This window comes from Mustelus asterias, chromosome 2 (assembly GCF_964213995.1).
Source record: "Mustelus asterias chromosome 2, sMusAst1.hap1.1, whole genome shotgun sequence".
NCBI classification, from domain to species: Eukaryota; Metazoa; Chordata; class Chondrichthyes; order Carcharhiniformes; family Triakidae; genus Mustelus; species Mustelus asterias.
Window position 1 is genome coordinate 26,946,912 of NC_135802.1, and position 26,287 is coordinate 26,973,198.

At 43.2% G+C, this 26,287-nt stretch overlaps 1 protein-coding gene across 1 annotated transcript in view; it reads right to left on the reverse strand.

Moving 5' to 3' along the window:
• LOC144506541 (disco-interacting protein 2 homolog C-like) overlaps positions 1 to 26,287 on the reverse strand; it is a 581,001-nt gene that overhangs the window by 81,196 nt on the left and 473,518 nt on the right. The window contains exons 27-29 of the mRNA XM_078232798.1: positions 17,232 to 17,343; positions 8,130 to 8,239; positions 1,642 to 1,740 (exon numbers count right to left, since the gene is read on the reverse strand). Coding sequence (XP_078088924.1) covers positions 1,642 to 1,740; positions 8,130 to 8,239; positions 17,232 to 17,343 — 321 coding nt within the window. The remainder of the gene's footprint in view (positions 1 to 1,641; positions 1,741 to 8,129; positions 8,240 to 17,231; positions 17,344 to 26,287) is intronic.

Consider the following 26,287-nt stretch of genomic DNA (forward strand, 5'->3'; position numbering starts at 1 on the left):
ATGAATGGGAGTTTTTTTACTATTATATATAAGCGCTGAACTAAACGTTAGACCTTTTGTGCTCTTCACATGGCCCCTGAGGTCTGCCCACATGGTTACTGACTGAGTAGTTATAGAGATGGCATTGGGGTGTAAGTGGGGGAGGAATGGCAGGCATGAGTTGGCATCAAGGGGCCATGCCATGAGGACTATAATGAACCAATGTTTGGGGGGGGGGGGGGGGGGGGGAGTGGCACAGCATGAGCTGGCATGGAGGGGCCAAGAAGCTGTGAGAGGTGGGGGACAGAGGGTCCAACAACTCTTAAAACAACAGGGACAAAGTCCCAGAAAATTAAGGTGGGCCTTCTAACCAGTCTGCCTCAGCAATTGCCCCTATGGTCACCCCTAATCTACTTTTGGGGTCAACAAGCACAACCCTATTATGCCCCTGCCTATCCAGAGTGAAAATTGGATCTAACCCGGCCCTTTACACTGAGCTGGATCTGCTAAGTTGAAAAATTTTCCAACTGGAGCTACCTGCCTTGGCAGCAAAAATCCGGCCCATAGCCTCATTTGAGAATTTTAGGAGAATGATTTTTCTGTAACGTGTCAGTATTCCTTTATAAAAATGATTACCATGAATCATAAAATTGAACGTGTTTAGCGGGAGGCCAGAAGTGCCAATCCACCCCACTGTTCAATGACATTATTCCTAAGGCCTTAGTTGCCTTAGCTTCCCAAGTGGTTGGAAATTCCATATGGACTTGCTCCCGGATCTAATATGGGCACTCGGGAAAAATTTAGCCATTTGGGTGTTAAAATTGCTTTGCAAAGTAAGCCATTCCATTGAAGCTTAAGACTTCACTGTTGATATGCAGTTTTGCCTCTCTCCCCCTGCTCCACATCTAACCTGACCATTTGCAATTAGATACTCGGGTTTCAGATGCCATCATCACCACAAAAATATACCCACACTTTTCATCTCAGGCAAGAAATTTAAAAATGTACTATGTATATATACACACGAGCTACTAAATCACAGGTGTAGGCATCCAGAAGGCAGTTGACATAGTACTAGAAAGCACATGGAAAAGGATTTTTTAGTATATATAAATTATTGAACTAATATATAATGTTCATTTCTGTACAGTATAAAATTAAAATTTGATAGGAAATTAATCATATTTAAAAGCAAACCTCTGATGCATTAAAATGAAAACCTTAGATTCAAAAATCATGACATTTTACTTTTAAAAAGGTTCAATCTGCTAATTAAGAGATATTTTGATGATGGATCAGAGACCCAGCTCTCACAATTAATTAATTCTTCCAGTTCAGATTTGTCTAAATTATGTTAACATTTTAGGATTTATAATTAGCACTGAATCGACTGGGAAAAATGATCGACTACGCACAATTTGAACCATCTAAAGCAGCCGAGCAATTAGTTCGCAGAAAAACATTCTTTCATATTTAAATTATTTAATGTTTTAACAGCAGAAAATCCATTAAATTCACAAAATCCAAATAATTTGAAAACAAACATTCGAGAACAGTATCAGGTGGCTCAAACAGGTCTTTGGGGGGGCTTAATTAACATTAATATAACAGGAGAGATGGCTTTCATGAATAAAAATAGCAATAGTCTATCAAAGGACTCACATTATGAGTGAACTGATTGATGGAAATAGAGGGCAAGGCTTGTGTATATATGCCAGGTGCTCCTGTGTAAGAGTCTTCAACCTCCCAGCAGTAGTTTTTCTACATTTAATTCAAACTAAGAATTCTTAGTAGTCTGCACACAAGAAAGCCATTACATTTTACACAATGGAATCGTTTCAGCTGCAATGCAAAAGGGTTAAGTTTCTCAAGTGGGACAACCCAATTTCAATCCCAAATTTCTGTTATCGATAATCGCACTCTGCTTTCCCCTAGGAGAGAAAGTACTGTTAGGTTTAGTGAGGTCACCTGCTTGGGTGATGCGAGGGCGAGGGGAGGGATCCCTTTGGCTTAATGTTGAGGCACGTTTCATACCAAGCGACTAAGCTATGGCGCTGATGTCGCCTGTGGAGAGCTACATGGGTTAAATGATTTCACTCTCTCATTTCAGAACAGGTTGGGAGAAAACCGAAAAGAAATGGAGCCGAGAAAAACAATTGAATTATTTCCATTCTCCCGAGTTAAAAAGATGACATTTTTCTCCAACAGTTTTCTACATATCAACTAATTTGGCAGTGGGTTTGATGAGATGGGGGGGGGGGGGGGGGGGGGTGCGTGGTGTGTGTGGAGTGAGAAACTGGAGAAAGGAAAATGCTGCCTCACATTAATGAGCATCTTGTGGACTTTTAGGGTTAATTAAAATAAACACGATTTTCAATATTGTGTCAGGATCCATACTTGTCATGCAAAACAGCAGTCAGAGGCAAAATCTTTCATTCTGCGAGTCTAAGAGTAAACCCAGCCCGGTAATGAGTAATACAAGTCACGTGTGCATGGTGATGACGAAAGGTCATGAGAGAATTGAGTTGCAGCAGTCCTGGTCCAATCTCCAGGGTGCAGAAGGCAAACAAGTGGAGAATGGAAGCATTGCTAGCTACCAAAGCTAACAGAAAGCCCTCAAATCTCAATGTCACTACCTGTTCTCACACTCCAGTAAAATGAATTGCAAGGGCATTGGTAAGGACTGCAAGCAGGGTCCTCCTTTTACCATGTCTGCCTTTTCTATGATCGTGACCATATTTAGTGCAAAAGTTTAAGCAATCCAAAGATATGCGGATTAGGTTGATTGGCCATGCTAAATTGCCCTTTAGTGTTGGGGGACTTGCTAGGGTGAATGCATGGGGTTATGGGGATAGGGCCCAGGTGGGATTGTGGTCAGTGCAGACTCGGTGGGCCGAATGGTCTCCTACTGCAATGTAGAATTCTATGGATTCTTATCGGTGCACAATATAAAATCTATTAATGAACAATCATGACAGTTTGGTCTGAAAGTGTTTGCTTAAAATTCATTGTGAACTTGAGTAACATTTACCAAAGTCAAAAGCTTGATTTGAAGGTTCTGGCATATTAATAGAGTGGTCATGAAGGAGGAAATGAAAGCAATTTCACTGTTCAAATAGTCATAGAACATTACTGCAAGACCCTAAATCAATGTGTGTTATATTACAGCCAGCCAACTCATGAAAATGCCACAGTGGAGCCAAAAAAGCTTTTATTTGGTTTTAAGGCAGTAAACAGCACAAAAACCAAATAACATCATGGCATGTTCCCCAAATTACAGGAACGCACAACAACATTGTTTTAGAGGAAAAATGATCACGAACAATTAACATAACCAATGTCCAAAAAGATCATCATAAACTGTACAATTCTAAGTTTAGGTTTTGTTGTTTTTTGTAAAAAATCATCTGTTTGTTATTAGCTTAACCTTAGCATTTAATCAGAGAAACATGCATGCAGAAGTAACGTTCCAGTAATTCAACACTACAATTTATGTATTTAAAAAAAAACACTCAATAACCTTTTAAAGTGCGTGAAAAATTTCAGTGCTCATCTTAATGAGAAATGCTTTTGCCAAGGAATGGGACATCTTTCACTCTGGCCAACATGTCAGCACCAAATTCCACTTGTTTGGCCGACGCACCCAATACTCTGCTGCAAAAGTATGCCTCAGCCAAAACTTTGGGACAGATGCCTTTGTTGCACAACTGTGGCACCTCTCCATTTCTTAAGCCAGTCACTTCGTATCCACTCAAAGTGTATTGAAGCCAGTTTAGACCCAAATTGTAACATAAGCCCATACCCACTAGGAACTGGATTGAATATTCCCCAGAACAGACAGGACGCTATAACCAGAAGTGACTTTCAGTCCATCAGCCTGGGTTGGATTTGAGTCCACACCACACAGGTGAATGGCTATTGAAGTAGCTTTCTTGGAACATTGGAAGTACAATAAATATACAGTGAACAGGTTACGTGCACAAATAGGTAAAATTAATACGATCACTATCATTTATTCACGTGTAATAAAAACACCTTTCAACTTTTATTATGGGAGAAATATTTCTTATGTTATTAACAGCTATGTGGAAAGTTTGCATACGCAGATTTCTTATTCTCTGCATTGCCTTGTTACACAGGCAAAAAGAACAAAACAATGGACATAGGAGTAACCAGCAAGGTGAGAAAGATCCTTTTGCAATAAGCAGCTTGAAGGTATCTAAACACAAAGTTAGCAACAGACAGTAATTTAATTGTCATTTAAAGAATATCAAAAGCAAATGCATTTTTATTTTCCAGTATTTCATTGCAGGAACACAGTCACAGTGCTCTGAAAAGTCCAGCAATAAAACAGTGGCCGGATGAATTAGAGTAAGCCTGAGCCGAGTGCAGATCGGCATTCAAAATTAATTTGAGGTTTTGCTAGTTGTTAAGCTATGTTGATTCTTCAATAATCCAGAGGGAAGCTGTGACAATGTTCCAGCTTCATACCCTCCCAGAGCTTTCAGGCTGTCGCAGGTAGCCAGATCTCACAAAAAAATACATTTCTCCTTCCCTCCCACCGAAGGGAACCAGCTGATGCTAGGATCCTGTCTCACGCGCGCCAATACGAAATTGAAGCATCAATTTTTCTATTGTGAACCCAAACAGTAAATATTGACAGACTATTCAACCGTGGCTGTGTTCCAAATGAGCCACCTTCACCTGCATAAACCACAAAACGTTCCAGCAAAATCACTGGAGAGACCAGGAACTGCGATCAATTTGATTTTGCTCCCTTGACAACCCAATGGATACAGAGGCCAACAATTATGACCCAACCACATATCTTGGTGAGAACACCCAACTGGGCATAGAACAGGGATTAGATTTTGAAAGGTTCCTGGTCACTCTGATTTAGATCAACACCATGCAGCAATCATCAGAGGAACATTACATTTTGTAAGATTTCGAAGAATCATTTATTCTATTTTAAAATAGATGAAAACATATAAATGTTACAAATATGCTTATGAATCCTTTAGCATGAACATTAAAAAAAGACAACAAAAGTAGAGGAAAAACATTGCTTACAATACTAGCAACAAGGCTAAAATAGTTGTGTGCAGACATGCTTTGCTATACATTTGGTTAATAAGTCCTAATGCAAAGGTACATTTGTAATTTTAAAAAGTCATTACTATTAGATTTCTAAGCCTAAAACTAACATTGACACCTTTTTTTAGACTGAATACTTTATATATAAAAAAACTACTTCAACATGTTTATATCAAGTTAAACTTAAATAGGCAGCATGGTGGCTAGCACTGATGCCTCACGGTGCCAGGGACCTGGGTTCGATTCCTGCCTCGGGTCACTGTCTGTGTGGAGTGTGCACTTTCTTCCCATGTCTGCGTGGGTTTCCTCCGGGTGCTCCGGTTTCCTCCCACAATCGAAAGATGTGCGGGTTAGGTTGATTGGACATTCTAAATTGACCCTAGTGTCAGATGGATTAGCAGGGTAAATGTGTGGGGTTACGGGAATAGGGCCTGGGTGGGATTGTGGTCGGTACAGACTTGATGGGCAGAATGGCCTCCTACTGTACTGTAGGGATTCTATGATTCTAAACTCTGCACTCAGTTGATGTCTCAAAACTGAATTTCAAAAATCATTGACATTTCACAGACGCACGTTCTATGTACCAAAGTCATGTATAAAAATTACTGAAATTCTAGTTTGATGGTCACAAAAAATGCTATTTTTTTCAATCTTATCACACAGGTGTACAGTATATGGAAAATACATTCAATAAGCTAATTATCTAGTGAGAAATGGTGGCATAGTAGTAATGTCATTGGTCTTGTAATCACGAGGCTAATGTTCTGGGGGGCATGGGTTTAAATCCCACTTTGGAAGCTGGTGGAATTTAAATTCATTTAATAAATCTGGAATATATAGCTAGTTTAAGCAATGTTGAACATGAAATTGTCATTGATTGTTGGAAAACAAAACCCCATCAGGTTCACAAACTTCCTTTAGGGAAGGAAATCTGCCATCCTTACCTGGGCTGGCCTATATGGGACCCATAGACCCACTGCAATGTGTTTGATTCTCAACTTCCCCCTGAAATGGCCAAACAAGCCACACAGGTTAAGGAAAATTGGAGGTGGGGCAACAATTGCTGGCCCCCACCGAAAATGCCAACATCCCATGAAAAAATTAAAGAAAAACTATTCAGCAGATTATCAAAGTTTTAAAGTTGATTTACTATTGTCATAAATAGGCTTGCATTATCACTACAATGAAGTTACTGTGAAAATCCCCTAGTCGCCACATGCCGGCGCCTGTTCGGGTACACGGAGGGAGAATTTAGCATGGCCAATGCACCTAAACAGCACGTCATTCGGACTGTGGGAGGAAAGCGGAGCACAGGCATGGGAAGAACGTGCAGACTCCGCACAGACAGTGACCCAAGCTGGGAACCACTGTGCCACCATGTCAGCAAAATCAGCATGTTGGCACAAGACTTGATAGCACTGAGCAATCCAAATTAAACTGCTCATTTTTAAAAAATTCTAAAATAATCTGGTTAGGTCAATCGAATAATGCTAGGAAAATGCACGGTGGCGCAGCGGTTAGCACTGCTGCCTCACAGCGCCAAGGACTCGGGTTTGATTCCCAGCTTGGGTCACTGTCTGTGCGGAGTCTGCATGTTCTCCCCGCGTCCGCGTGGGTTTCCTCCAGGTGCTGCGGTTTCCTCCCACAGTCCAAAAGATGTGCTGGTTAGGTGCATTGGCCATGTTAAATTGCCCCTTAGTGTACCCGAACAGGTGCTGGAGTGTGGCGACTAGGTGATTTTCACAGTAACTTCATTGCGGTGTTAATGTAAGCCCTCTTGTGACACTAATAAATAAACTAAAAAACTTAAACCTGTCCTATCTTGGTGGAATTTTGTTAATTTAAGCCTGCTTGTGATGCCAATAAATAAGCTAAAAAAAAACTTAAACCTGTCCTATCTTGGCAGAATTTTGCAGTTTCAGAGTGGAATGTTGGTAAATATTTAAAATAGAAATATCTGATTTTTAAAATACACGATCAATTTAGCCATTTGCTCAACTTTACAAAATTTTGAATTTTTAGAATTATTTTTCATCAGTAACAAAATGAAAATTGGAACTCGTGCCTTAATTGCAATCCCTGCCTTTATATGTCTAACTTTGGTAAAAGAAATGTGGCATTCCTGAAAGTGAGCTTTACAGATTCATGGTGATTAAGGAAGAGAGAACCATTCTCATAGGACTTGCTGTTTATTAAGAGCGATTTATGATAAGGGAAAGCAAATTTGTAACAAAAAGGCTAATAAACATTAAAATTATCCAATAACAATGTGAATGACCTAAAAATTGCAAGTCCTTTTTGAATGGTTCACCAATCCTCAGTAAGATAAAGCACACTGACTACAAAAAATAATGAATCAGATATGTTATAAAGAGGCTGATAAATAATACAAAATGGTACACAGTAATTTAGCTTAATTCATACACACAAATGAAGTTTAAAACTAATGACCATACAAATACAGTAGTTCTTAGCTACTCAAATCCATGTCAGGGCACATATCAAGGAATAAAGTTTGGAAATATTAAGCAGAAATATTTTCCTCCCTGCATCTTACTTTCTTTTTCAGTACCACCACATCACCAACCAGTTGCAGGCCAAAAAGGAGACCGACTGCTTTCCACCCACATCACTCTCTCACATCCCTCACAGTTGAGAGTGGACTTTGGTGACTCTCCAAGTTGGACCAACTTCTATTTGGCACTTTCTCTCTCGATGGCAGCCCATCTCAGGTTGGCAATTCAATTTGGGGGGGTTTCAAATCCTTTGGTCAACTGGAGCATAGTGCAGCCGGTTTGGTCCAAATGCTGTGCAGCCTAAACATAAGAATGTAAAGCCCAGATAGTTGCCCTAAATTGGATTCAAGTAACCAAAAGTTTTTAAGTTTCCCTAGGCCTGAATACTTTTTTTCTTATGTCCTCTTCATTCATTGCAATTACAATTCTGTGGGTTTGTTTTGATGCAGAGACAAGATGTTTGATACAAACGTAAGTGACTTGTCATTATGACAAAGACTCATGAGACAGCAGACGAAAGCTTCTATGTTATCTTACCTTCACTCCTGCTAGCATTCCTGTTGTAGATACACTGAAGTCAAGGTAGGCCAAAGTGTCAGGGTTGGAGGGTTTGTAAATCTGGGCGGGCCGTCTCTTTGGCAAATCATCTGAAAGGAAATTAACGCACTTTAGGGTCTGGATTACTGTGCAAATGAAGATGATGGGTAAGCTTGCCACTATGCAACGTATAACAGAACATTTGACAATACCTTACAGTAACCAATACCTGGCCTGGCTCCCTCCAAGCTATCCCTCAAAGTCACTTTGATACATGTTTTCTAAAATTGACAAGCGGCTAGCTTGTCAATGCTCAATGTCATGACACAATAGATTCTGAGTCAGCAGGCAATCAAGAAACAGTGCATATGGCATTTGTAGCTTCAAGGTTCCAAGTTTAGAAGGATTTTAACAACAGCATATTTAAATAGCACCTTTAATGTCATAAACTATCCTAAGGCACTTCACACGAGCATCTTAAACCAAAATTATACACCGGGCCACCCAAGGTAATATTAGGGTCTAAGGCCAAAAGCTTGGTCAATGAGATAGGCTTTTAAAGATAATTTTAAAGGGAGAAAGAGAGGTAGAGATGGGGAGAGATTTAGGGAAGGAATTTTAGATCTTAAGGCCGCGGCATGTGAAGGCAGGACCATCAATGGTGACACAATTAAACTCTTGAGATGCTCAAGGGGCAAAATTAGATAAGCGCAGGTATCTTGAGAGAGTTATGAGGCTGGTGGACACGACAGAGATAGGGAGAGGTGAGGTCATGAGGGGATTTGAAAACAAGGATGAGAATTTTAAAATAGAGTCAGTGTAGGCCAGCAAGCACAGGGATGGCGGATAAATGGGGTTGGAGCAAGTCAAGACACAGGCAGCAATGTTTGGGCTGACCTTGTGCTTAAATAGGGCAGAAGGCACATTAAGACAGCTTTGCAGTAGTCAAGTCTAAAGGTAACAAAGACATGAATGAGTGTTTCAGCAGATCAACTAAGGCAGGGTGAAGTCAGGTCGAGTTGGAAATAGGTGCGCTTTGCAATGGCATGGATATGTGGTTGTAAATGACACAAAGATAGTTGCCAGGGAAAGAGATGTAGGGCTGGATTTTCCGGCTGAGCTCGCCCCAAGGTCAGAAAATCCTGTCCAAGGTCAACGGACCTTTGCATGGTCCGTGTCCCGTCCACTACAATTTGAGGCGAGCTGGACAGGAAAATTCTGCACATAGTGTGTAGCTAGGGAATGGAATTTGGAGCAAAGACCAAAGACAATGGCTTCAGTCTTCCCATCGATTAACCGGATGAAATTCCTGCACATTCAGTACTGGAACCTGATAAGCAGCCTGATAATTCAGCAACAGCGAAGGGGTTCACAGAAGCGATGGGAATTTAGAGCTGGGTGTTACAGCTTACGTGAAAACTAAAGCTCATATTTTCAGATAATGGCACAGAGAGGCATCATGTAGATGAGAATTAAGAGGGGGGCAGGGACAGATCCTTGGAGGGCACCTCCTCAGAGGTAATGATGCGGGAGCAGGAGGAAAAGCCAGTGCAGGTAATATTTATCTATCGTAATACTGTAGTAAGTGTAGAACCAGGTGAGTGTAGCCCCACCCAGCTGGATGACAATGGAGAAATGTTGGAGAGGAGGATGGTGTGGTCAACCCTGCCAAAGGCTGCAGATCAGTTGAGAAGGATACGGAGGGTTACTGTGCCTTTGCCACAAAGACATCGTATGTAATTTGTGACTTTGATAAGAGCCACTTCAGGACTGTGACAGGGTGTAAAACCTAACTGAAGGATTCAAGCATGGAGTTCCAGGGAAGATGGACATAGATTTGAAAGGGGAGATTGAAGATGGGGCACTAGTTTGCAAGAATGTTGAGGTCAAACATTTTGTTTGAAGGGCGATTTCTGAAGATTTAAAGGAGAGAGTTAGCACTAGACGAGAGAGAATCAAATTAGCGAGAATAGAGTCAAGGGAGCAGGAAGTGAGCATCATGGGCAAGATGAGCTCAGAGTACAAGAGAGGACATAGGATGTGTGGCCTTGTTGAAGGAAGTGAAGCATAGAGGATGGTCCTGATCTTAACAACAAAGCAGTCCATGTGTTCCCTGCACTTATTGTTGGTGGTGAAGATGAGGCAGATCGGGAAGTGGGATTTACAAAGACGGATTGCAATAGAGAAAATACATCAGGATTTGCATTCCCAGATGATCTGAGAATAGTTGGCAGTTTTAGCAGACAAGTGTAGGACCCTATAGAGCTTTATGTGGTCCATCCACATCTGCCAATGAATGGCTAAAACAGTTTTCTACCATATACATTCAAGTCTGTATCCCTTGGACTTAAAGGAGTGGAGTGGAGAGCTGTAGGAGAGTGAACTGTCAGCTAAGAGTCAATAATGGTATTACTGGGGACAAGGGCATCAATGGTGGCAGTGAGGGTGTGGTTGAGCAAATCAATAACTGCAGAAATGCTGAGGCGACTGGAGGGCAAGACAGTTTTGATTTTGAAAGTATTGACCCTGGTAATTATAGACCGGTTAGTCTTACTTCGGTGGTTGGTAAATTGATGGAAAAGGTCCTTAGGGATGGGATTTACGACCATTTAGAAAGATGCGGATTAATCCGGGATAGTCAGCACGGATTCGTGAAGGGCAAGTCGTGCCTCACAAATTTGATTGAATTTTTTGAGGAGGTAACTAAGTGTGTTGATGAAGGTAGGGCAGTTGATGTCATACACATGGATTTTAGTAAGGCCTTTGATAAGATCCCCCATGGTCGGCTTATGATGAAAGTGAGGAGGTGTGGGATAGAGGGAAAGTTGGCCGATTGGATAGGTAACTGGCTGTCTGATCGAAGACAGAGGGTGGTGATGGATGGAAAATTTTCGGATTGGAGGCAGGTTGCTAGTGGAGTGCCACAGGGGTCAGTGCTTGGTCCTCTGCTCTTTGTGATTTTTATTAATGACTTAGAGGAGGGGGCTGAAGGGTGGATCAGTAAATTTGCTGATGACACCAAGATTGGTGGAGTAGTGGATGAGGTGGAGGGCTGTTGTAGGCTGCAAAGAGACATAGATAGGATGCAAAGCTGGGCTGAAAAATGGCAAATGGAGTTTAACCCTGATAAATGTGAGGTGATTCATTTTGGTCGGACTAATTTAAATGTGGATTACAGGGTCAAACGTAGGGTTCTGAAGACTGTGGAGGAAGAGAGAGATCTTGGGGTCCATATCCACAGACCTCTAAAGGTTGCCACTCAAGTGGATAGAGCTGTGAAGAAGGCCTATAGTGTGTTAGCTTTTATTAACAGGGGGTTGGAGGTTAAGAGCCGTGGGGTTATGCTGCAACTGTACAGGACCTTGGTGAGACCACATTTGGAATATTGTGTGCAGTTCTGGTCACCTCACTATAAGAAGGATGTGGAAGCGCTGGAAAGAGTGCAGAGGAGATTTACCAGGATGCTGCCTGGTTTGGAGGGTAGGTCTTATGAGGAAAGGTTGAGGGAGCTAGGGCTGTTCTCTCTGGAGCGGAGGAGGCTGAGGGGAGACTTAATAGAGGTTTATAAAATGATGAAGGGGATAGATAGAGTGAACGTTCAAAGACTATTTCCTCGGGTGGATGGAGCTATTACAAGGGGGCATAACTATAGGGTTCATGGTGGGAGATATAGGAAGGATATCAGAGGTAGGTTCTTAATGCAGAGAGTGGTTGGGGTGTGGAATGGACTGCCTGCAGTGATAGTGGAGTCAGACACTTTAGGAACATTTAAGCGGTTATTGGATAGGCACATGGAGCACACCAAGATGATAGGGAGTGGGATAGCTTGATCTTGGTTTCAGATAAAGCTCGGCACAACATCGTGGGCTGAAGGGCCTGTTCTGTGCTGTACTGTTCTATGTTCTGTGTTCTATTGTTACAAATGAATTGGGGGATAACTTTTTCCAGGCGCAGTCACAGGAGGAATCGTATGGTAGGGTGATGTGGGTGGAGCGTGACACATCAGAGATGGCCTTATCTATGATTAATACAATGAGAGAAACTGTTTTGCACTTGCTGGAGAATTGATAACCTGAGAATGCAGATGTAAGCTAATTGGCAAAAGAACCGTAGGAGAGATAAAGGGATTTTTTTTTTTAACGTGGCAAATTGTTATAAGCTGGAATGTACTGCCTGAGTGTCAGAAACAGCTGAAACAGTATCTTTCAAAATGGAATTGGATAAATACATAAAAAGGAAATAAAAATTTCAGGGCTATATGAAAGAACAAGAAGTGAGGCTAATTGGATAGCTCTTCTCAAAGATCTGGCAAAGACAGATAGGACAAATGGCTTCCTCTCTGTACTATATGATTGTGTGATTTCCATTTTGTGTCAGGAAAAGCAGTGTAATATCAATCTCTATTTGCACATTTGCACTTAATACACTATTAGGAAATTAATAGTGGCCTAAAGTGGGTTTGAGTCATCCTGCTGTCGACTCCTGCTGCGATTCCCTTAATAATGGTCCAGAAGACTTCTGCTGATGACCCTTTATCCATCAGACATCAGGTTAGAAGGCATTGTCCTTCCAATGAAAAAACAGGATTATTGCTGCTCTTAGCTACCAGGGGTGACACATCATTGATTCTCCCTTTTGTTCTTCGCAATCCACATATATCCTTGTTGAGTGGCAATGTTGGCATGCTTCAAGGAATCCTAGAAAAATCAGATGAAGCTCACCTTTTGTACAATTCATCTTATTCATGCAATCATCTTCAACCTTTTACTTAGCAGTGGAAATTCAGTCTTCAGAACCTGAGGGTATTTATGCACTCAGGAGTAAGATTCATCATTTGAAGATCCATCATTTGACAGAGACGCCATCCTGTAGGCCACGGGTAGAGTTGGAAGTTATGAATCTCTCAGTTCTTCACAAAGTAAGAGCAGAGGTAGAGGACACAGAATGCACAGCAACAGATGGTGACCATCCTCTTGAAAACCTTCAGGACCAGAGTTACATACGAACATGGAACAGCAGGCGGCCATTCAGCCTCTCGAGCCTGCTTTGCCGCTTAATAAGCTTGTGGCTAATCTGATACTAACCTCAAATTCCACCAATTCCAATAACCTATCACCTCCTTGCTTACCAAGAATCTATCTACCTCTGCCATTAAAACAATCAAAAATTCTGCTTCCAGCACCTTTTCAGGAGAAAGGTTTCAAAAACACTGGATTTGACTCTTTCTAGAGAGTAATGGAGAAGAATCCCTTGCAGTATTGAGTCATCTCTTAGAGGTTGAGATCTTGGAGAATGATTTGTCTTTCCCTTTGTTAGATGCACCTTGGATGTTCCTGTCATCTCTTTAGAAGAATCAGCTGTGCTTTTATTGACTTAGCAACATTCAGATCTTAGTTCCACTGAATCTACCAATGTATTGCCTTCTTTAGTTTTCGACAGCAGCTCTTCACAATATATATTAATGATGTGGAGGAAGGAACAGAGTGTACGGTAGCCAAATTTGCAGATGATACAAAGGTGAGAGGGAAGGCAGGTTGTAAGTTTACAGAGGTACCAAGTGGGCAGAAAATTAGCAAATGGATTTCAATGCGAGATTGTTCATTTTAGAAGAAAGAATGAGAAGGCAGATTATTATTTAAATGGAGAGAAACAGCAGAAAGCTGTAGTACAAAGGGACTTTGGGGGCCCTTGTTGATGAAACCCAGAAAGCTAGCAAACAGGTGCAGTAGGTAATAGGGAAGGTAAATGGAATGCTGGCCTTTATTTCAAGAGAGCTGGAGCACAAAAGTAAAGAGGTGTTGCTGCAACTGTACAAGGTACTAGTGAGGCCACATTTAAAATACTGTGTACACAGTTTTGATCCCCATGGGGGTGATTTTCCCCCAAAAAATCTAAGTGCCTAATGGGCAGACTTAGGGAGATTTTCCTGCCTATTTTTGGGCTTACTTAGTGGGATGGATTTCCGACACTGTGATTTACAGAGTCCGCCAGGGATTAACACTAGTAAGGGGGGGGCTAATCCCTCCCGAGAGGCCACTGCGCATGTGCCGATCTGTCAGTGAGGAGATTGGCTCATGCGCACTGGCCCCCCATTGCCAGTTTCCCCAATGCACCCCCCCTTCGATCACCAGCGCCCCCATGGCCAGGCCCGACCCCGCTGCCCCATGGCCAGCCCTACCCTCCCCGTCAAGGCCAGCCCTCCTCCCTCTCAACCTGGGCAGGCCAACCACTTGCCGCCATGGCCAGCCCCAATCACCTTCCTCCCTCCCAACCCAACCAATTCCTAATGCAGAGTGCGCAGCAGCCCCACCCCCCCCCACCAATCGACCCCATCCCCCAGTAGGCCCTGCCCCCTCAGCACTGCCCAGTGTCCAATGCCAGGCTGGCTCTGCCCAGCGTCCAGTGCCAGGCTGGCACTGCCCAGTGTCCAGTGCCAGGCTGGCACTGCCAGGGTGCCAGGCTGGCAGTGTCAGTGTGGCACTGCCCAAGGGGCACTCCTCTGCCCCTGACCTCTGGGAGCATGGCCCTCAATGGCCTCTGTCTCCATCAGCAAGGTGATCATGCTTGGTCCCCATTGATGGGTCCAGACAATACCACCCCAAGCTCACTAATGAGATGGAAATTGGAATTTCCATATAGTTATCAGCCTTGCGCTGATTTCTGACACGAGGTTGAATACATTGTATAAAAGAGCCCAGGAAAGTCACAATGGCTTGATGCCTGTCACGACTCCTTCTACAGGCCCCCACTGACATTTCCCAGCCCACTGCGCTACTTGAGCAGCACAGCGGGCCGGGAAAATCATGCCCCTTATTTAAGGAAAGATACATTATCACTGGAGGCAGTAGAGATTTACTAGGATGATCCCGGGTATGGACGGTCTGCCATATGAGGAAAGGTTAAACAGGTTGGGTCTGTACTCCTTGGGGTTCAGAAGAATGCGAGGTGATAACATTCTTAGGAGATTAGGCAGGATAAGTATTGGGACGGTGTTTCCACTCATGGGAGAGTGTAAGACCAGAGGGCGGAAGCAGACGGAGCAGGCTTGAAGGACTGAATTGCCTATTCCACTTGTCAGCTCAAACCTGGATACTGTCTGGGATCTGTTGCATTTGGACAAGGACTGCTACAGTGAGGTTTTGCGAATGGTGCTTAACATTGTGCAGTCACCAGCGAACATGCCCACTTCTGACCTTATGATGGAAGGAAGGTCATTGGTGAAGCAGCTGAAGATGGCTGGGCCTTGGAAACTATCCTGGTGATGAATTGCTGGAAACTGGCAATTTTGGCATCATGATCTTTTTGTAGTCTCTAAGTAATGTCACAACACTAGACATTTCAGTTCTATAAAGTGGCTGCACCACTGTAGCTCTGAAATCTATGCTCGATTTGGGTTTAATTTCACCCAAGTAAGTGCGTATTTACATATTGCATTTCTAGTGACGATTTTCGAGGATGAATTATGACATGTTCGGCTGGTTCCTCTTCTTGTGGTGTGTTTGATCTTGAGCTCCTACTTAAGGGTAGATCCTTTCTTCATCCATTCTCACACCAGTTTGTCAGTTTGTTATTTGACAAGTTAGCAAATGTTATGACATTTAGTTTGAAACCAGCTTCGTATTTCATTCTTTTTGCCGGAGGACCCATTTCTGTTCCGCTCTTTGTGGGCAGGTCTTAAACTCCCACACATCTTGATAACATGGTCCATATAACCCGCTTGATCCGATGTGCCAACTTATAAAGTGAGTAAAACATGCATTTCTGAGGTGAAAAACAGAGGCTGATTCCTAATGTAAGCATCGCAATTCTTAACAGAACAGGAGGGGCTGATTTATATGTCAAACGTGATTTAGAAATGACAGCGATATATGGTAATCCATACTCTTCCTTGTATCATGATAGTTGTTATGGAGGCTAAGATCTACATGTTACAAATATAAGCATGTTGCACTTGTTCATCTAATGCCTTTAAACCCTTTGCAAAATGAACCATGGAGTAACTTCTATTCCCTTTTCACACTCATCAATCTTTGATAATATTCAATGCCAATTATAACGATTGACCATCTACTAAGATGCAAGGAGAATATTGTATGCAATTACAAATATGAGCCTGTTATGGTGAAGTAGGGAAAATGATTACCAACTTTTTACAAAAAAATGAACAGTGCAATGCAAGGTTGATATTTATACCAGAGGCGATTGCTTTTCATGCTGTTGAAAATAATTAAAATGTTTCTTTTTATAATTTAATTTTTAACTGCTGCTGCAAAATATCTTGGCCGTCACTTTTGCCCCTCAAATAGCACAATAACCCATTATAATGCCAGAACAAACAGGTGGCGGGGTTACGTTTTCAACATGTGAGGTTGTTTCATACCTTGTACATATTTTTATTATATTGCCCTGCTGTTTTCTCAGATGTTTCAATAGCTTTACAAGACATCATAATGCTTCTAACATTAGGGGCGGCACGGTGGCATAGTGGTTAGCACTGCTGCCTCACAGCACCAGGGGCCCGGGTTCAATTCCTGGCTTGGCTCAGTCTGTGTGGAGTTTGCACGTTCTCCCCGTGTCTGCGTGGGTTTCCTCTGGGTGCTCCGGTTTCCTCCCACAGTCCGAAAGACATGCTGGTTAGGCGCATTGGCCATGCTAAATTCTCCCTCAGTGTAACCCGAACAGGCGCCGGAGTGTGGCGACTAGAGGATTTTCACAATAACTTCATTGCAGTGTTAATGTCAGCCTACCTGTGACACTAGTAAATAAACTTTTTTAAAAAAGACATTTAACACAAGTAAATCATTCGATTGACTAAAAATGTATTTGTACATGCATTTAATGGTATACGAGTGGATTGCACAACTAAAAATAACAAATGTGCTCTCATAACCCAAGTTCCATGTGAAACACTGGAATATGCAGAATCTGCCCTTTACCTCGAGACATTTAAAATGCAGCACTGAATGTTTATGCAACATTTTCTGGGCTTCTCATGATGGAAAAGTTGTAAAATCGGGTTTGTTATTTGAAAGTGACCTACCCATTATTGGAACAGAGTGCAACATGCCTGTTGCACTTAGTTTCAGAATCCACATTTCCTACCTGTGTCTAAAACAGGAGGCCACGTTCTTACGTCAACTGCTGCTCCTGCTTCTCGCGACCTTAGAAGCTTTACTACCAATTGCGATGTCATTATGCATGCTGATCTGCTGACCTGCAAAATAATGGATCCGTTAGTTAAGCAACGCTCAGAGACCAAATTAAACTGGCCCGATAATTGAGTGTTAATTTTCAAAGAAGAATTGGAGGAGGGGGCACCCAAATATAAACCATTTAATGTAAAATCTATTGTTTCCAATTCTCTTTCAGGATGTGGCCATTGCTGGTAAGGGTGTCATTTATTGTCATCCTTAATTGCTACAGTTGGATGCAACTGAGTCACTTCAGCAGACAGTTAAGGGTCAGCTGCATTTGTGGGAGTGTGGAGTTTCTTACACACCAGACTGGGTAAGGGTGGACAGGCTACCTTCATTAAACAACATTTCATAGAAAGATTTGTGGCCCATTTGGATTTTTAATGACAGTGCAGCAGTTTCACGGTCACTTTTACTATCAATTAAAACTCAGAGCCTATAAAAATAAGGCTAAAAATATGAGGAAAAAACACATTGGAGATCGCATATTTGAGATTTGTAATTGAGTGGCAGAGCAGACTCACTGGGCTGAATGGCCTATTTCTGCTCCTGCATCTTCTGGCCCTACATGGGGATAGTTTGGGGAAAAAGGCATTGAAGTGGACAATCAGCCAAGATGGCATTGGCTGGCTCAATGGGCTGAATGGTCTTCTGCTCCTCTATTCCTAAATAGGAATGAAAAATGCAATCTCTCAATCATATCATATACACATATATAGAGGCGACACGGTGGCACAGTGGTTAGCACCGCTGCCTCTCAGCTCCAGGGACTTGGGTTCAATTTCCGGCTTGGGTCATTGTCAATGATGAGTTTGCACATTCTCCCCATGTCTGCTTGGGTTTCCTCCGGGTGCTCCGGTTTCCTCCCACAGCCCAAAAGATGTGCGAGCTAGGTGCATTGGCCATGCTAAACTGCTCCTTAGTGTCCCGGGGTGCGTAAATTAGAGGGATTAGCGGGATAAATATGTGGGGTGGCGGGGATAGTGGGATTGTAGTCGATGCAGACTCGATGGGCTGAATGGCCTCCTTCTGCACTGTTGGGTTTCTATGATTCTTTCTATTGATTTCTCCCTCGTGCATTTATCCTGCCCAGAGGCCGATTGTGGCCCTTACTTGGCCACTCAGGTACCTTCTTTTGTAACCACTAGGCAGGAAGGGCGCTTGCCATCCGGGCAGGCCACAATCTTCTCCAGTCTTGGACTCTGCTCTTTTTCTCATCATCCCCAGGCTCCCTGAGCTAATCCCAGCTACAGTCTGCTACCCACCCACCTGCCTGACAGTCAACCTCTCAATCTGGTTTGCTTCAGCCAGGCAACAGAGACAGAAGGTACTAATTCTGTCCTGCTGCTAAATTCAGCAGTACTGCAGGAATCCCATTTTTTCCGGCTTTTGACCTCAAACAAGCCTTTTGCCTCCGCTTAAATATCCAGCCCGCTGTCACAAATCCAAGGTGGAAACTGCATGTCTTTTTTGATTTAGAGATAAAATTATGCATTTATAAATTAATTTGGCTGATGAATGAAGCAGTTAATGGTACAGGTATGCTCAAAAAGAATCCTTCCCTTCCTTCTGAATTAAAATGTACCACAAATCAAGTGAGAATTGCTTAATATCCCCTCGTGTACCTGCCTTTATGAAGGGGATCTGAGTGAACAGCTACAATTCATTAAAGTGGATTTTTCAAAAAAAAAGTTATACTCTTGAAAGAATTTCTATTTCGATGATTAATTTAAGAACAAGGCATTCTTGTGAGTCTCTTTCTCCCCTGTCTCTGTGTGAAAAAGAAGGGGCAAAGCAACAAAATGTCAGTCGCAATAACATCAGGAAAGCTTCCTGGATTTCTGCATGGAGAATGACAAAACCTCATCCGGGGGAGAAATCCAGTGTTTATTCACATTTTCTTACAATCCCAGACAATGTTGAGAACCTGATTCAAACCTTTGGGCTATTCAAGCCTAAAATCTGATTAATCTAAAGATTCAGGTTTAAGTAATTTCCACATGCAAGGGCAGCATTTTAGGAGGAGACAAAGCAGCTTTGAATTAGGCTAGAAATCCTTCGAGTGCTTGGGAATCAATATGCACCAGAGGAAAATATATTTGCTCTTCATTTCCCCACACAAATGGCCTTTGACGCAGCCCCAGAGTTCCTCTCCCGACTTGCTGCAGGTTTCTCTTTTTATGGGCTGCCAAGGTGAAGCTGTATTGAAATGCACACAAAGCCCCACAGGATGACTTAGTTGTTTCTAAGACAGCATAATTGCCATTCCCACATTTTGCTGTACAATACTCTATCAAGGATTGGAGTTTCTAAATAGCCCAACAGATAATTAAAATTTAAGCCAAATCTTACACGTCATCCTTTTATCAGATAAGACTGCAACGTCTTGCTATTCCCTTTTAAGATTAACACTTGCAGTCGCGTGTCATCTCTGATGGATAATGACCTCTGTGCGCAGCCACGATACATTCCATGGATGGATTTTGGTTTGCCATGGCCAAAGTGAACGAAGGTGTCGGTATTCTTCAACTGTCAGTTTGAAACAGTATTCCAGGACATTCCATCACATCACTTTACATTTGAATAGCAGTAGACATGCTATTGGAGCCCCCGTGCTGTGAAACACATCCCTTTTAACTTGAAACAGAGAAACGGAGCAAATGCAACCCTGCGCACACACGGTTCTGTCAGTTCCAAATGGTGGTCTCAATTTTCTGTTGAACCTGTTTGCCAGTGGCTGGGGGAAGGTCCATGGAGATGAACAAACAGAAGAGAGCATGCTTGTTTTTATCCACAAGCAGTACTCTCACATCAACTGCTAACAACATTGTCAAATTTATCTGGCTTGGAGAAACATTGTACAATTATATTACTGACACACGTGGCATGGTGCATAAAGGAGAAGATCAAGGTGTTAGAGGTGATCTAGTGCTGACACTCGAGACGTTTGTGGGTTCAGGTCCCACCCCAGAGACCCGAGCACATAATCGAGGCTGACACAAGAATACAAAAGCAGGGATGCTCTGCTGAGGCTGTATAAGGGCTCTGGTCAGACCACATTTGGAGTATTATGAGCAATTTTGGGCCTCGTATCAAAGGAAGGATGTGCTGGCCTGAGACAGGGCTGCACTGTCAGAGGTGCCATCTTTCCTGTTTAAGGGAGGGAGGGAGGAGCAAAAAAAAAAACAGGAAGTTACAGGCCAGTTTGCCTGACCTCGGTCATTGGTATGATTTTAGAGTCCACTATTAAGTGAGATTTCGGAGTACTTGGAAATGCATGGTAAAATAGGGCAAAGTCAGCATGGTTTCGTCAAGGGGAGGTCATGGCTGACAAATCTGTTTGAATTTTTTAAGGAGATAACGAGCAGGTTAGACTCAGGAGAGCAGGTGGATGTTATCTACTTGGATTTCCGGAGGTCTTTGACAAGGTACCAACTGGAGGCTACTGAATAAGATAAGAGCTCATGATGCTAGAGGCAAGGTGCTAGCATGGATAGAAGATTAGCCAACTGACAGAAGGCAGAGACTGCAGTAAACTACAGTAAATGTAAACCAAATGTCTCCCCTTGTGGGGCAATCTAGAACAAGAGGTCACAGGTATAGGTTGAGGTAGTAGATTTAAAACTGAGATGAGGAGGAACTACCTCTTGCAGAGGATGGTGAATTTGTGGAACTCGCTGCCCCATAGCTTGGTGGAGTCTGAATCACTAAATGGTTTCATGAAAGAGATAGATATATTTCTGATTTTAAAAATGGGATAAGGGGATATGGGGAACAGGTGGGGAGGTGGATTTGAGAGCTGGGAGAGATCAGCCATGATCTGATAGAATGGAGGAGCAGGCTCGAAGGGCTGAATTGCCTACTTCTGCTCCTAATTCCTATGTTCCTATGTCCTTATGAGTGGGCATAAAGGGTCCTTTTCAGGATGGCAGCCGGTGACTAGTGGAGTTCCGCAGGGGTCAATGTTGGGACCACAACTTTTTTACTTTATACATCAATGATCTAGATGAAGGAACTGAGGCCATTGTGACTAAGTTTGCAGATGTTACAAAGATAGGTGGAGGGACAGCTAGTATTGAGGTGGTGGGGAGGTTGCAGAAGGACCTGGAGAGGTTAGGAGAGTGGGTAAAGTGGCAGATGGAATACAATGTGGAAAAGTGTGAGGTTATGCACTTTGGTAAAAAGAATAGAGGCATAGACTATTTTCTAAATGGGAAGAGAATTCAGAAATCGTAAGTGCAAAGGGAATTGGGAATCCGAGTTCAGGATTCTCTTAAGGTCAGCTTTCAGGTTGAGTTGGTAGTTAGGAAGGCAAAGGCAACATTAGCATTTATTTCAAGAGGACTAGAATGCAAAAGTAGGATGTACTGCTGAGGCTGTATAACGCTCTGGTCAGATCACATTTGGAGTATTGTATCTAAGGAAGGATCTGCTGGTCTTGGAGAGGGTCCAGAGGAGGTTCACAAGAATGATCTCTGGAATGAAGAGCTTATGAATGAGGAGCATTTGAGGACTCTGGGTCTATACTCAATGGAGTTTAGAAGGATGGGGGGGATCTCATTGAAATTTATGGAATACTGAAAGGCCTGAATAGAGTGGACACGGAGAAGATGTTTCCATTAGTAAGAGAGACGAGGATCTGAGGCCACAGCCTCAGAGTAAAGGGATGACCCTTTAGAATCGAGGAGGAATTTCTTCAGCCAGAGGGTGGTGAATCTGTGGAATTCATTATCACAGAAGGCTGTGGAGGCCAGGTCATTGAGTCTATTTAAGACAGAGATGGATAGTTCTTGATTGGTAAGGGGATCAAAGGTTAAGGGGAAAAGGTGGGAGAATGGGGTTGAGAAACATATCAGCCATAATTGAATGGCACAGCAGATTCAATGGGCCAAATAGCCTAATTCTGCTTCTATATTTTATGGCCTTCAAGGCCTCTAAGTTGGACATAAAAGATTCAATGGCACTATTCTGAAGAGGAACAGGGAAGCACCCTTGGCAAACATTTATTCCTCAATTAACCTCACTAAAACAGATGATCTAATTATTTTTAAGAACATAAGAAATAGGAGCAGGAGTAGGCCATCTAGCCCCTCGAGCCTGCCCCGCCATTCAATAAGATCATGGCTGATCTGACGTGGATCAGTACCACTTACCCGCCTGATCCCCATAACCCTTAATTCCCTTACCGATCAGGAATCCATCCATCCGCGCTTTAAACATATTCAGCGAGGTAGCCTCCACCACCTCAATGGGCAGAGAATTCCAGAGATTCACCACCCTCTGGGAGAAGAAGTTCCTCCTCAACTCTGTCTTAAACCGACCCCCCTTTATTTTGAGGCTGTGTCCTCTAGTTTTAACTTTCTTACTAAGTGGAAAGAATCTCTCCGCCTCCACCCTATCCAGCCCCCGCATTATCTTATAAGTCTCCATAAGATCCCCCCTCATCCTTCTAAACTCCAACGAGTACAAACCCAATCTCCTCAGCCTCTCCTCATAATCCAAACCCCTCATCTCCGGTATCAACCTGGTGAACCTTCTCTGCACTCCCTCCAATGCCAATATATCCTTCCTCATATAAGGGGACCAATACTGCACACAGTATTCCAGCTGCGGCCTCACCAATGCCCTGTACAGGTGCATCAAGACATCCCTGCTTTTATATTCTATCCCCCTCGCGATATAGGCCAACATCCCATTTGCCTTCTTGATCACCTGTTGTACCTGCAGACTGGGCTTTTGCGTCTCATGCACAAGGACCCCCAGGTCCCTTTGCACGGTAGCATGTTTTAAGTTGTTTCCATTGAGATAGTAATCCCATTTGTTATTATTTCCTCCAAAGTGTATAACCTCGCATTTATCAACGTTATACTCCATTTGCCATATCCTCGCCCACTCACTCAGCCTGTCCAAATCTCTCTGCAGATCTTCTCCGTCCTCTACACGATTCACTTTTCCACTTATCTTTGTGTCGTCTGCAAACTTCGTTACCCTACACTCCGTCCCCTCCTCCAGATCATCTATATAAATGGTAAATAGTTGCGGCCCGAGTACCGATCCCTGCGGCACGCCACTAGTTACCTTCCTCCAACCGGAAAAACACCCATTTATTCCGACTCTTTGCTTCCTGTCGGATAGCCAGTCCCCAATCCACTTTAACACACTACCCCCAACTCCGTGTGCCCTAATCTTCTTCAGCAGCCTTTTATGGGGCACCTTATCAAACGCCTTTTGGAAATCCAAAAACACCGCATCCACCGGTTCTCCTCCATCAACCGCCCTAGTCACATCTTCATAAAAATCCAACATGTTCGTTAAGCACGACTTTCCCCTCATGAATCCATGCTGCGTCTGATTGATCGAACCATTTCTATCCAGATGCCCTGCTATCTCCTCTTTAATAATGGATTCCAGCATTTTCCCTACTACAGACGTTAAGCTGACCGGCCTATAGTTACCCGCCTTTTGTCTCCTTCCTTTTTTAGACAGCGGCGTAACATTAGCCGTTTTCCAATCAACCGGCACTACCCCAGAATGCAACGAGTTTTGATAAATAATCACTAACGCATCCACTATTACCTCTGACATTTCTTTCAATACCCTGGGATGCATTCCATCCGGACCCGGGGACTTGTCCACCTTCAGTCCCATTAGTCTACCCAGCACTGCCTCTTTTGAAAATGTATTAATTCATGGGATATGGGTGTCAGTGGCAAGGCCAACATTTATCGCCCATCCCAATTTGTCCTTGCACAGCTATATCTTTACATCAAGGTGCTCAAGCCTGGATATTATGTCAGAAGGTGTGTAGCATTATAATACTTGGAGAGGGCAGTTAAGAGTCAACCACATTTCTGTGGGTGTGGAGACACATGTAGGACAGACCAGGTAAGGATGGCAGATGTCCTTCCCTGAAGGGCGGCATGGTGGCACAGTGGTTAGCACTGATGCCTCACAGCTCCAGTGAACCAGGTTCAATTCGATCTTGGGTCATTGTCTGTGTGGAGTTTGCACGTTCTCCCAGTGTCTGCATGGGTTTCTTTCAGGTTCCCTCCCACGGTTCAAAGATGTGCAGGCTAGGTTGATTGGCCATGCTAAATTGCCCCTTGGTGTCACAAAATATGTAGGTTAAAGGGGTTAACCAAGATAAATGAGTGGGGTTATGAGGATAGGGCCTGGGTAAGATGCTCTGTTGGCGTGTCGGTGCAAATTTGAAGGGTCAAATGGCCTCCTTTTGCAAAGTAGGGATTCTATGATTAATACAGAACCAGATTTGTTTTTATATCAATCGCTGATAGTTGTCATGGTCATCATTACTGAGTCTAATTTTATAATTACAGATTCATTGAGTGAATTTATATTCCACCAGCTGCCATGGGGGGGGGGGATTTGAATCCAGGCCTCAGATCATTAGCCTGGGCCTCTGGCTAACTAGTCCAGTAAATCACCATTATGTCAACATCTGAACTAATTGCCCTTAAGGTGGTGATGGTGAGCTGTTTTCTTAAACCACTGCAGTCCATGTGCCGTAGGTACACCCAGTGCTGTTAGGGAGGGAGCTCTGGGATCTTGACGATGGTGATACATTCCCAAGTCAGCATGGTGCGTGACTTGGAGGGGAACTTTCAGGTGTTGGTGTGTTCATACATCCGCTGCCTTGTCCTTCGGGGTGGTTTAGGTTGTAAGTTTACAAAGATGCTGTTCAAGGCGCCTTGGTGAGTTGCTGCAACGCATCTTCTAGATAGTACACACTGCTGCTACTGTGCATTAAGGGTGGAGGGAGTGAATGTTTAAGTTTGTGGATGGGGCTGTGGACTGTTTTGTCTTGGATGGTGTTGAGCTTGTTGCGTTTTGCTGGAGCTGCACTCATCCAGGCAAGTGGAGAGTATTCCATCACAGCCCTTATATATGATGGGTAGACTTTGGGTAATCAGGAGGGTAATTACTCACCACATAGTTCCTAGACTTTGATCTGTTCTTGTAGCCACAGTATTTACATGGCTAGCCCAGTTCAGTTTCTGGTTAATGGTAACCCCCCCATGATGTTGATATTGGGGGATTCAGTGATTGGAATGCCATTCAATGTCAAGGGGAGGTGGTTAGATTTTCGCTTGTTGCAAATGGTCAATGCCTGGTATTTGTGTGGTGCAAATATTACTTGCCACTTATCATTCCAAGCCTGAATATTGTCCAGATCTTGCTGCATATGGACATAGACTGTTTCAATATCTGAGGAGTTGCAAATGGTGCTGAACATTGTGCAATCATCAGTCAACATCCCCACTTCTGACCTGATGATGGAGGGAAGGTCATTGATGAAGCAGCTGAAGATGGTGGGACGTAAGACATTATCCTGAGGAACTTCTACAGCGATGTCCTGGCACTGAGATGATTGACCTCCACAACAATAACCATCTTCCTTCGTGCTAGGCATGACTCCAAACAGCAGAGTTTTTCCTGATTCCTATTAAGTCCAGTTTTGATGGGACTCCTTGATGCCACAGTTGGTCAAATGCTGTCTTGATGTCAAGGGAAGTCACTCTCACCTCTTGATTTCAGCTCTTTTATCTATGTTGGGACAAGACCTTGCGCATACAATTTGGGTAGTGCATTTCATACATTACAGAAGTGACGGCTCTTCCTAAGCTCTTCACTAGCGATAAAGCACTTTGGGACATCCTGAGGTCATGAAAAGTGCACCAAATTTTTGTCTTCCTTCCTTTGAGTGTTGGTGACCGACTGCATACTAACCATAGAGGCACTGCTCTACTGGAACACCAGATGAAAAGTGCTCCTCCAGAACCAGCAGTACAAACTCCATTACATCAGAGAACAATCACAAAGGTCGCAGCTCCCACAGACATCATTGATATGGTGTAAATGGGCCATAAAGTACAGCAGTGAAGTACTGAGAGGACATTGCATTGTATCAAAGCACTGTTCCACAGTAAACATACAGTCTCTGAC